At 53.8% G+C, this 11473-nt stretch overlaps 1 protein-coding gene across 1 annotated transcript; it reads right to left on the minus strand.

Moving 5' to 3' along the window:
• Positions 1 to 7007: 7007 nt before the first annotated feature.
• Positions 7008 to 11200, minus strand: LOC147887435 (pentatricopeptide repeat-containing protein At3g16610-like). Its single transcript, XM_087395002.1, has 2 exons — positions 11151 to 11200; positions 7008 to 11036 (listed from the first exon to the last, which is right to left on the minus strand). Exon 2 carries the CDS (start codon positions 10496 to 10498, stop codon positions 7754 to 7756), a length of 2745 nt encoding a protein of 914 aa, XP_087251128.1. The 5' UTR covers positions 10499 to 11036; positions 11151 to 11200; the 3' UTR covers positions 7008 to 7753.
• Between the last annotated feature and the right edge of the window lie 273 nt (positions 11201 to 11473).

An 11473-nucleotide genomic window follows, 5' to 3' on the forward strand; every position in this document is an offset into this window, starting at 1 on the left:
CCCCCCTCGCCACGCACACACCCCCCCCCCTCTCCGTCTCTCCCCCCTTGCCCCTCCGCTCCATCCCTCCCTGCTTCCGCTCCACTCACACCCCCCCCGGCCTCCCGCTCCTTCCACCCACCCCTCGCCCCCCGCCCTCGCCCCCTTTCGCCTCACTGTCCCCCCCCTCCGCTGTCCGCCCGTCGTTTTTTTTTTTTTTTTTTTTCACCCTTTCCCCCGCCCCCCGTCCGCCTCTCGCCCCATTCCGCCTCTCCCCCGCCCCTGCTTCCGTCCCCGCCTCTTCTCCACCGCCCCCGATCCCCGCCCGCACTCCTCCACCCCGCGCCATCTCCGCTTCCTGCCCCCCATCCCGCTTCCTCCGCCCCCCGCCCTCCATCCTTCCCGCCACACCCAAGCTCCACCCTCCCGCATCTACCCCCCTCCCTTTTTGGGTGGCAGCCTTTTCCTCATCGGAAGCCTCGCAGTTTGTCTTGGCGGTATGGCGGCCCCTTGCCCGGAACCGGAGGCCCAGACGGACCCTCCCTCTCCAGATGCCTACCGCGTCATCCTGACAGAGCAACAATCATCTCGCGTTCAGGAGGTTGCCAATGACTTTGCCCTTACCTCTGTTTATGGCAGAGTCATTGGACATTCCCCCTCCAGATCAGCCATCAGGGACTGGCTCCAGTCGACCCTCATGCTAGAGGATGGCCATATTGAGGAGGTGGCCCTTATGGGAAGGGGCATCTTCTGGCTCAAACTCTCCAATGCGAAAGCGGCGAGCAACCTGATTGTTGGCTCCCCCACGATTGTGGATGGAAAGATTGTCATGATAGTCCCGTGGTACCACGGATTTAGCGCGGCGGATTTTGATGCTCGGTTCCGTATACCTCGTCATCCAGTGACGCTAGTTTTTCCAGGTCTTGCTGCTGAGCTACGGCGATTGTCAGGGACCTGGGCTCCCACTTTGGCTGGGTTATGCACGATACTTTCGCCGATGCAGTGACTACGGCAGGAGCCCCCCGAGTCCGTGTGGCTGTGGCGGATCCCGCGACTCTCCCGACAGTGATCGAGATCGTGACAGATGCCGGCAGCATCACCCAGAGCATGGTAGTCACCGGACAACCAGGGCAGTGTTTGAGGTGTCACGGCTTCGGGCACCTGGCGGCTGTTTGTCCACGCTTCGCCAGCTCTTCTCGACCCCCCCCGCCCCCCCCCTCTCCGCCCCCTCCCCCCCCCTCCGGGCAGCCACGCCAGGAGGAGCAAAGGCAGCCGGAGCCCGGACCAGAGTTAGCTGGCGGCTGGACTGAGGTTAGAAGGAAAAGGGGAAAGAACAAGAAGATTTCTGATAAAGGCAAAGAGGCTGAGGTTACCCAACCTGCAGTTGCACCTCAGAGACCTGACAGGCAGCCGCCCCAGGGACCTGGGAGAGCATCTTCTTCGACGGTAGCCCGCCCTCCACAGACTCAGGTCCCCCTCTCCTCCTCTCCCCAGCCTCTTCCCATTCAGCCCCAGGCCATCCCCCATCTGCACCCCACTTCTCCCGACCCGCAGCTTCAGCCCCCCCCTTGTCCTCCTCAGTCTTCTCCCCCTCCTTCTCAGCCCCAGTTCCAGATGCATCCCCATCCATCCCCCCTCCCCGCCTCTTTCAGCTCTCCCGCAGATCTAGTTGCACCGACGATTCCTCAGCCGAGGGCAGCCCTCGATCCCCCTCCTCCTCCTCCTCCACTAGTCGCCCCTGAGGAGACTGTGTTGCCTATTCCCCAGCCTCCTCCCCCTCCCCCTCCGCTGGCAGGACACCCTAAGTCTACACCTTCACCGGAGCAGGCTTCTCTGTCCGCTAGCCCCTCAGTAGCAGACTCCGACGGGCCTCAGCTTCAGGAGAGAGAGCTCCCCCGCGACTTTTACAAATTTGGCCCCTAGGACTACTTGGATGTGGCCGACCTCGGGACTTTCCCTGCTTGCCTCGACATCAGTATCTTCCTGCTCCACAAAGGGGCGGATGGGAAGATAGCCGCCTTGGCCCCCAGGGATGGCCCTAGCTTTGCTTTCACGTTCCTTAGCGACGGCACCGAGACCTGGACAGACGACTCGGTATGCGAGGCTCTCAGGGAGCAGACACATGCTCAGGTTTTCTCCTGGATAGGCCCGTCCGGTGGGCAGCTTCTCGAGACTCAGTGGTCCGAGGGTGACGTGCGCCTGCGGTGGCGTTGCGCCGCCAAACGCTTCAGACTGATTGTGATCCTCAGGCCCCCCCTGTCTTGGCCCCTCCCCCAAGATGTCAGAGCCTGGACCCCTCAGAAACTCCGCGCTTTCTACGGTATGACCACCTCAGAGATCTCGAGCTGGCTCGAGAAAGCTTTCGTTCATGGTACCAAAGGCCTCTCGCCTTTGCTGAAGGTGTTGAAGGACGGGCAGGATGACCCCGCCTCCCCCTCCAAACCTTCCCATAAGCATCAGCGTCTCCACTCCGAGATGTCAGCTTCTTCTTCGACTTCGACCGCGAGCAGACAGCTGTTCGCAGCCTCCCAGCCCTCACCATGAGCCTACACCTCGTTTCCTGGAATGTGAACGGGTTTCACTCTTCTGGAACCCGTGGTCCTAGGAAGCTCATTTTGAGACAGGAACTTCAGCCAGCAGTGATAGGTCGTTTGGATGTACTTCTGCTCCAGGAGCACAAGCTTTCTGCGGCTCACTCCCGCAGATGCGGGAAGATTCTCCCTGGACGTTCTCACACTTATTGGGAGCCCTCGATCGGCGCACTGGGGAGGAGTGGTGGTGTTTGTACCTCCGTGGGCGAGCAGCTAGCCCAGGGAGTTTTCGGTCATGGCACGCTGATTCCAGGCCGTGCCCTTTGGGTAGGCCTGGAACTGGAGGGATCCAGAGTTGGAGTCCTCAACATTTATGCTCCCACAGATCTCCGTTGTAGAGCCACCTTCTGGAGGACACTTGCAGGGATTCTCCCAGACATGGATTCCTGGATTGTTGGAGGTGACTTCAACAATCTGGAGACCTTGGAGGACCAGCAGGGCAGAGGACCGGAGTTTACAGGTATGTCTCAGGCAGAGCAGTCAGCTTGGGACTCTTTTATCTTTGCGACAGGAGGAAGGGACAGTTGGCGAGACCCGTCCTTCCGACGCTGGCACGTGAGCTTGGACTTTTCGTGGGGCTTCCGCAGGGAAGGAGGCAGACTCCTGGAGAGGCTGGATAGATTTTATGTTAGTGATTGGGCCATCGGCAGAGGCGGTCAGGCGGGTATAGTTCCAGGGACGACACTGTCCGACCATGCGCCTGTGTTCTTATCATTAGATTCGACAGCTCAGTCCCTTCCCCCCCGCTCATGCCGGATTCCTGACTCCATTTTCTCGAGGGAGGATGTGCGCAGCAGTATTTGCAGTCTTTGGGACAGAGACTGGGGCGAGTGCGTGGATCTGGTTGGCTCGGTGGCGCAGGCTTTGCAGGAGTCCAGCCAGATCTGCCAGCTCGCAGCCCTACAGGTTCGACAGGATTGGTGGGGCAGAGAGAGAGCTCTTCGGAGGGACCTCGCCTCCATTCAGCGACTCTAGCAGGCTTCCCCGGGCTTGGAGGAGCTTCGGATCCAGGCCCTTCGAGCCAGAGCCCTTCTGGAGGAGACACTCCAGCGTCGCTCAGAGTTTTCCTATCACGCCTCTCTCTCCTTCTGGGCCCGGAAGGGTGACCGGATGTGCAGGGAGTTCTTCAGGACGCATGGCCAGAGAGCTGCAGGTGATCAGCTTCGGAGTCTCAGGACAGCGGATGGTCACATCGTTACGGATCCAGGGGAGGTCTTGGGGTTGGCCACTGACTTCTACAGGACCCTCTTCCAGCAGGAGCTGCTTGCCCCTCGTACTCGACGTGACCGTGAGGAGGTGTGGAGGCACATTCCATCCCTGGTCCAGCCTAGCATGCAGGCGACGTTGATGGCACCGTTCACCATGGACGAGATGTTGGAGGCCTTGATGGCCATCGACGGACAGAAATGCCCAGGTGAGGATGGGCTATCCCGGGCATTCTTCACCTCCTTTTGGGACCAGATCCATCAGCCCCTCCTTGCAGCTCTGCAGAGGATTTTCAGCAGCGGTCAGATGCCAGAGAGCCTTTCCTCGGGACTGATTTACCTCATCCCGAAGGGAGGAGATAGACAGGAGATCCGTCAATGGCGCCCGATCACTCTCCTTACCACTGCCTACAAAATCCTCGCCAAGATGATCAGTGCCAGAGTTCGGCCTCTACTCCCAGACCTTATCCATGACACTCAGACAGGCTTTGTCCAGGATCGCAGTATCCTGGATAACGTCTTCACCTTCTCAGAGGCGGCGGAGTGGGCTCAGCACAGCGGATCACACCTTGCCATTCTACTTCTCGACTTTGAGAAGGCCTACGATCGAGTGGACTGGTCCTTTTTGGAGGGGACTCTGGAGCGGCTAGGTTTCCCAGCAGGTTGGATTCAGGGCATCTCAGCTTTGTACAAGATAGCTTCTAGCAGGGTCATCATTGGAGGCAGGATGGGTGAGCGCTTTAGCTTGGAGAGATCAGTGCGTCAGGGCTGCCCCCTTGCTCCTTACCTGTTTCTCTTCTTCGCCGAGGCTATGACTTACTACCTTCGGGCGAGGTCTACAGGGATCAGGGGTGTTCGCCTTCCACTCTGGGAGGACACGGAGCTTTTGGACTCGGAGTACGTAGATGATACAGCCCTGTATGTCCAGGACGATGAGAGGATGCTAGAGAGGGTGCGGATGGCCCTGGAGGTCTTCTGCTCGGCCGCTGGTGCGAAAATCAATTGGAACAAATCAATTGGTTTTCTCACAGACCCCGGGGCGTGTTCTCAGTGGGGGAGGTTTTTGGGTTTCAGATGGATTCCACGAGGACAGACCGCTAGATACCTTGGTTTTCAGGTTGGCCTAGACATCACGCCAGCTCAGCAGTTTCTCCCGGTGCTAGACTCCATCCGACGGAAGCTGGCTTTATGGAGCACTGCTAAGCTTTCCCTTGCAGGTCGTGCCCTGGTAGTTAACCAGGTCCTCCTAGCCACGGCTTGGTATGTGGCTTCCTGTTGGTGTTTCTCGAGATCCAGCGTGGCACAGCTCAGGAGACTGGTTCGGAACTTCCTTTGGTCCGGGGAGGATGGTCTCAGAGATACCAGAGCCAGGGTTGCTTGGCAGACAGTCATTCTTCCGCAGGCTGAGGGTGGCCTGGGGGTCATCGATCCAGAGCTTCAGAGTCAGGCCTTGTTAGGCAAGCTTGTCATCCGCGGTTTGACCCCGGGGGGGCAGACGTGGAAGATGTTATTTCAGCAGGGAGCCGGTTCTTGTGTCCCGCGTCGAGGTGGAGAGTGGCTACCGTCCCTCAGGTGGATCTTCACTTCCGTCCCGCTCACTCAGCCCCGTTCCCCACTCGTTCGTAGCCTCCTCATGGTTTGGAGGAGGCTCCGCCTCAGTCTCATTCAGTCCCCTCCTAGCTGTCAGGAGGAGATCGATCGCCAGCCGCTTATCTGGAACGGTCAGGTCAGAGATGCCGAGGGCCTTCAGTTGGGGGAGAGATCACATATCAGGTGGGATGGCTGGATGAGTGGACCAACCCGGTCCCTTCGAGTTTGGAGGGATACGTACAGACATCTGGAGACGGCTGATCTTGCAGACGCAACTGGAGGTGCACGTGGAGCCCAGGCGAGACGCACGGAGATCGACGGCACGATCCCAGCTGATTGGTTGGTTCCACCTGAGCCTCAGGCCCTCATGCCTGGTGACGCCCGCTGGCTGGGACAGTTCACCCCCCGTGGCATCCCACTGGTGATCGCAAGACGTATGGATGACTCCTCTATCTCCTTCTTCGCGGTTGTTGGGGATGGACGACTCAGGAGAGAGGATGCGCTCATCGACCCCCTACTCCCATGGCAGAGGGTTCGGGTCGTAGGCCTTTTGGGGAAGGTCTGGCGTACCGATCCTAGCATCGAGCAGGACCAGATGCAGCTTTGGCGTCTGGCTCTGAGAGGGGCGGGCCTTGGCAGAGCTTGATTGGGACCCAGGAGAGTGGTGGTGGCCAGAGATTGTGACAGGACAGGGGCCGACTTCCTTCTTCGCCTACAGCACGACTCTGGACAGGCGAGTTCTTGGGAGGATGCAGAGCCGCCCCCCCACCCCGCGGCCCAGCTGGTATGCACAGGGTATTTCCAGGTTTTTTTTGTAGGCATTCTGGAAGGCCTTATGGAAGAGCTGGCAGCCGCGGAAGATCTCATACTTCCTGTGGCTTCTTGCCCACAAAGGTCTTCCAGTGGGGAGCTGGTTGCGGCAGATAGGCCAGGACGGATGCTGCCAGATTTGCCATAAGGATGAGGAGTCACCAAAACACTGCCTGTGGAGCTGCACTCGCGCCCAGGAAGTGTGGAGGTGGACTTTCGGGATTCTTACTCGCGCAGCACCAGAGCTAGGATTGATCACTTGGTCTTCATCACTTATTCGAGGCATGCCAGCAGGACCCCACTTTCCTTATCACACAGGGGACATGGGGGCCGCTCAAGGGTATCCCGCAGCACCTAGCAGAGGCTGATACAGGAGTTCGAGAGAGACAGCCAGTCTGGGAGATTATTAGCAGCATTGCAGGGTGGCACATCTGGACCTCGCGCTGCGCGCAGATCCTCGGTGGCACCTCCTTATCGACTGCCCAGATCATGACGGAGATTTGGAGCGAGATTATTCATACCATAAGAGGCCAGTGGGACCAGATTCAGGGAGATTCCCGGGCCGGTCAGGAGAAGCGGAGACGCTTCCTCCGGGCTTGGGACACACAGGGCCTCTTCTTTGAGCAGACTTCGCAGGGCCTTCGGTGGCACTACTCACCACCCCGATGGCTGTTCATTCACACTCGTCTTATCCCTCCGTGAGAGTATGATTTATTCTGTTACCTTTTAGGGCTGTGTCCGATTTGTGAACGCAGCCCGTCAGCTACAAGCTGACCTTTTGTATCTTGTTCTCGAAGTAATATAATTAGCACTGTTTTTTCGGCAAAATTGTTCGTAGGTAATCAGCTTCACTCATTCTCTAGCTGTAATGGTTATGCCAACCCTTTGTTTCTCCTTGAAAGCTTACTGACTACGAGCTTGGCCAACTAGCTGTTGCCCACCTTATGTTGCCACTTAATTCCCAAGAACCTTCAATTTTACAAGGTAGTCAAGTGCCAACTGAGCCTCCTCCATCATCATGGTGAACAATTGATTATGAAGCATGCTGATCCTCCATATCGCTGGTTTCATAGAAATCCTTCAAGATGCTCCTCATCCTGTGAATGGCCATTATGCCTGCCCATTCTGCACCCTTTTGCAGGGCTCTGCTTAGCCCATCCAGCCCACATGCCTGGTCTAGCCTGCCACCCACTAAGCTGCCCACATGGCTGCTCTTTGCTGCAGCATAGAGCAGCCCTTTCTTGTTCCATATGGTGACCATGTGGCAGCCTTCCCTTCTACCCACATGGCAGCCACACACCCCTCTTTCTCTCTCAGATCTGCCCCAGTGGCATGCTTCTCACATGCCCACATGGCAACCCTTTCTTCCTCTGCATGATGCTGGTCGTCCTCCTTCATGTCCTCCTCATAAGGGGGCTCAACAATTGGGGAGGCGGCCATCTCTCCTACCCCTAGCACACAAAGGTCAATCTACCAGCTGTGCCAAGGCTTCTTCCATGCTTGAAAATTCTTTTCTCATTACTTGGATCTTTTTCAAAGGAAGGCATCCTTCCATGCTTAAGAATTCTTCCTCATTATCTAGATCTTCTCGTGGTGCTCTTGCATGTGAGCATCCTCATATATATTTGCCATCAAGACATACGCTGAACGAAGTTTTCCATCTAATCTCACCACATTTTCAAAGGCATGCCTTCCAGCCTTAATATTCTTCCACTTTTGACAAGCACCCAACACCGCTGACCATACAACAACATCTGGTTGAAAAGGCATCCTCTCCACTAATGCCATTGCCTCATCAACCTGTCCTGCACGGCCAAGAAGATCAACCATGCAAGTATAGTGGTCGATAAAGGGCACAATGCCATATTGTTTGCTCAAAGCCTGAAACAACCTCTGGCCCTTGTCCACCAGACCCACATGACTGCATACAGTAAGAATACTGAGAAGTGTGACCCCGTTTGGCTGTATACCCTCCTGCCTCATTTTCTCAAACAAATAAAACACAAATTCACTCTCTCCCTGGCGGGCATATCCTGCAATTAAAGCATTCCATGGCACAACATCTTTCATAGGCAAGACATCAAACAACTGCTGGGCATCAACCATGCTCCCACATCTACTATACATGTCAATAAGACCAGTTGCCACAATTGCATCAGTCTCGAAACCAACCCTGCTGATTTGAGAATGGAGTTCTTTTCCAGTTTCCAAGGCTGCTATGCTGCCACATGCTTTCAGGATGGCCACAAAAGTGAGGATATTTGGTGATACACCTTGCTCTTGCATTTGTGCATAAAGTCTAAAACCATCCTCACTTTCTTCTTGCTCAACACACCCGAGGATCATGGTAGTCCATGCAACAACATTACGATGAGTCAATTCGTCAAAAACACATCTTGCATCCTCCAGGCTCCCACATTTCACATACATATCCACCAAGCTGTTTCCTACAAATACATCCAACTCAAAGACCCCCTTCACTACTTGGGAGTGAATGGATCTACCTTTCTCCAAGCATCCTACCTTCGCAAGCCTCCCATCAACTTGTTTCCCATCTTCTAGTGCTACCAGGCTACTGCAAGCCTTCAATGCAGCAACAAATGTGCGATGGTCTGTTTTGATACCTTCGTGTTGCATCTGTGTGTACAAGTCCAAAGCAAGTGCACCCTCCTCTCGCTTACTATACCCCATAATCATGGTGGTCCAAGTAACCACGTCACAATGAGGCAATTCATCAAACACACGTCGTGCATCATCCATACTCCCACATTGTGCATACATATCCACCAGTGTGTTTCCCACAAATACATCTGACTCAGAGGCACTCTTTACGACTAGGGCATGGACAGCCCTACCTTTCTCGAGGCATCCTACACTCTCACATATCCCATTGACTTGCTTTTTCTGCTCTTCCACTGTTGCCAGGCTACTGCAAGCCTTCAATGCAGCAACAAAGGTTCGCGTGTACAGTTGGACACCTTCCAGTTGCATCCGTGCATACAAATCCAATGCCAATAAACCCTGTTCCTGCTTGCTGTACCCCAGGATCATGGCATTCCAGGAAATGGCATCATGATGAGGCAGTTCCTCAAAGACATACTGTGCATCCTCCATGCTTCCACATTTACAGTACATATCCACCAAGATGTTTCTCACAAATATATTTGAGTCGAAGGCACTCTTTACTACTTGGGAATGGATGATTCTACCTTTCTTCATGCAAACTATTTTCGTGAGTTTACCCTTACTTTGAATCCCCTCTTCCAGTGCTGCCGGGCTGCTGCAAGCCTTCAATGCACCAACAAATGTTCGAGCATTCAGATGCACACCTTCCTGGTGCATTTGTTCAAACAATTCCAAAGCCTGCTCACTGTCTTCTTGCTCAGCATACCCCAAGATCATGGTAGTCCACGTAACCACATTACGATGAGGCAATTTGACAAAGATACACTCTGCATCCTCCATGCTTCTGCATTTTGCATAAATGTCAACCAAGGCGGTTCCCACAAAAACATCTGACTCAAAACCCACTTTTACTATTTGGGAGTGGATGGCTCTACCTTTTTCCAAGCTCAACGTTTTCAAACACATCTCATCAACTTTTCCCCCCTCCTCCAGTGCTGCCATGCTACTGCAAGCATTCAATGCACCAACAAAGGTTCGATGATCTGGTGTGACACCTTCCACTTGCATCCGTGCATAGAAATTCAAAGCCAACGCACCCTCTTCCTGCTTGCTATACCCTAGGATGATTGTAGTCCAACTAACCACATCACGATGAGACAATTTATCAAAAGCACAACATGCATCCTCCATGCTTCCACATTTTGCATACACATCCACCAAAGTATTTCCTATGAATACATCAGAATCAAAGCCACTGTTTACTACATGGGAGTGAATGGCTCTACTTTTCTCTAGGTTTGTAGAGGCCACAGCTGCTAAGCTAGTGCAAGCCTTCAATGAGCCAATAAAAGTTCGAGCACTTGGCTGGCAACCTTCCTGGTGCATCCGTGCATACAACTCCAAAGCCCGCACACCCTCTTCCTGCTTGGCATAGCCCAAGATCATTATGTTCCACGACACCACGTTGCGAATAGGCATCTCGTCAAACACGTGGCGGGCATGCAACATGTCCCCACTCTTTACGTACATATGTATCAAATCATTTATCTTATACACGGGAAATCCATTTACATTTTCCATCGTATGGCCATGAATTTCCTTCAAATCATTCAGCTGAAGCAACCTCTCCTGGACTGTGCTTCCAGCTCTGCCATGACCAAGGTGACCACTGTAGGGCAGCCTTAGCTGAGGGCCCATAACTTGTGAGACCTAAATAAGAAAAGCTCTCATAACTCTTGTATGACAACTACGTGATACAAAATAAGATCAAGCAAATGGGGCGTTGAGTTACAACCATGTTCCGGAATTCCGGTTGGGCGAACATGGTCTCGTTTCCAGTCATGGCCTGACAGGTGGTTTATCGGAGTTTAATCAAATGCACGAACAGACGCGTTGCAACTTGCACTCCAGGAATGACCTAGATCACATAGATGGTCAATTGGCAAGAAGCCCTTGAGATAAGGACTCCACCGTAAGGACAAGGCGGTGCTTCCCATATCCATAGCTATATATAGCCTACGCATAGCTACCACATTAAATGCACTTGCTCAAACAAGCAATCGCCTCCTTACTTCCATGCTGCTAGGCTAGACCGTCTGTATGCATCGTCGGAGAGCCAGTGGATCAGCCGACAAATTTCTAGGATCATCTCTCCTATATTAACAGCTTATTATCATTGTCCCACAATGCGTTCAACGGCACTTCTGAATGTCTTTTGGGTAACAGCAGTCCTAGACTGTCAGTTCAAAGCGTTATTGCTTTAAGTTCAACACTTTCTTACTATTCTGAATGTCTTTTGGACCGAAACAGTCCTACAATTTCAGTTTAACACGTTTTTGCTTGGTCTTACTCTGGTGCAGCAGCATAGAGTCGGGCTACCAAGGATGTAGAGGACGCTATTACGCATTTGGGTAATTCAGTTTGCTTCCTGAAATGGCAAAGCATGAGCTAAAGAGAGTGGGATTTACTAATGGGAACTCGAGCTACTACAGCCTACGTCTCACTTCGCTATTTCACTCCTCCACAAAGCCACATGTCTTGCTCTAAGAACTTGCACAATGGTTATAGCATCAAGATGTAGAGTGCAATGCCCCACTGTACATCTACTTGGAGTTACCCAAGTCGGAACGAGCATAGAAGTATTAACAAGTAACATGTGCAGAGCCACATGTC

The sequence above is a fragment of the Dipteris shenzhenensis genome, chromosome 23 (assembly GCF_047967505.1).
Source record: "Dipteris shenzhenensis isolate YYH24624 ecotype China chromosome 23, Dip_SZ_1.0, whole genome shotgun sequence".
NCBI lineage: Eukaryota > Viridiplantae > Streptophyta > Polypodiopsida > Gleicheniales > Dipteridaceae > Dipteris > Dipteris shenzhenensis.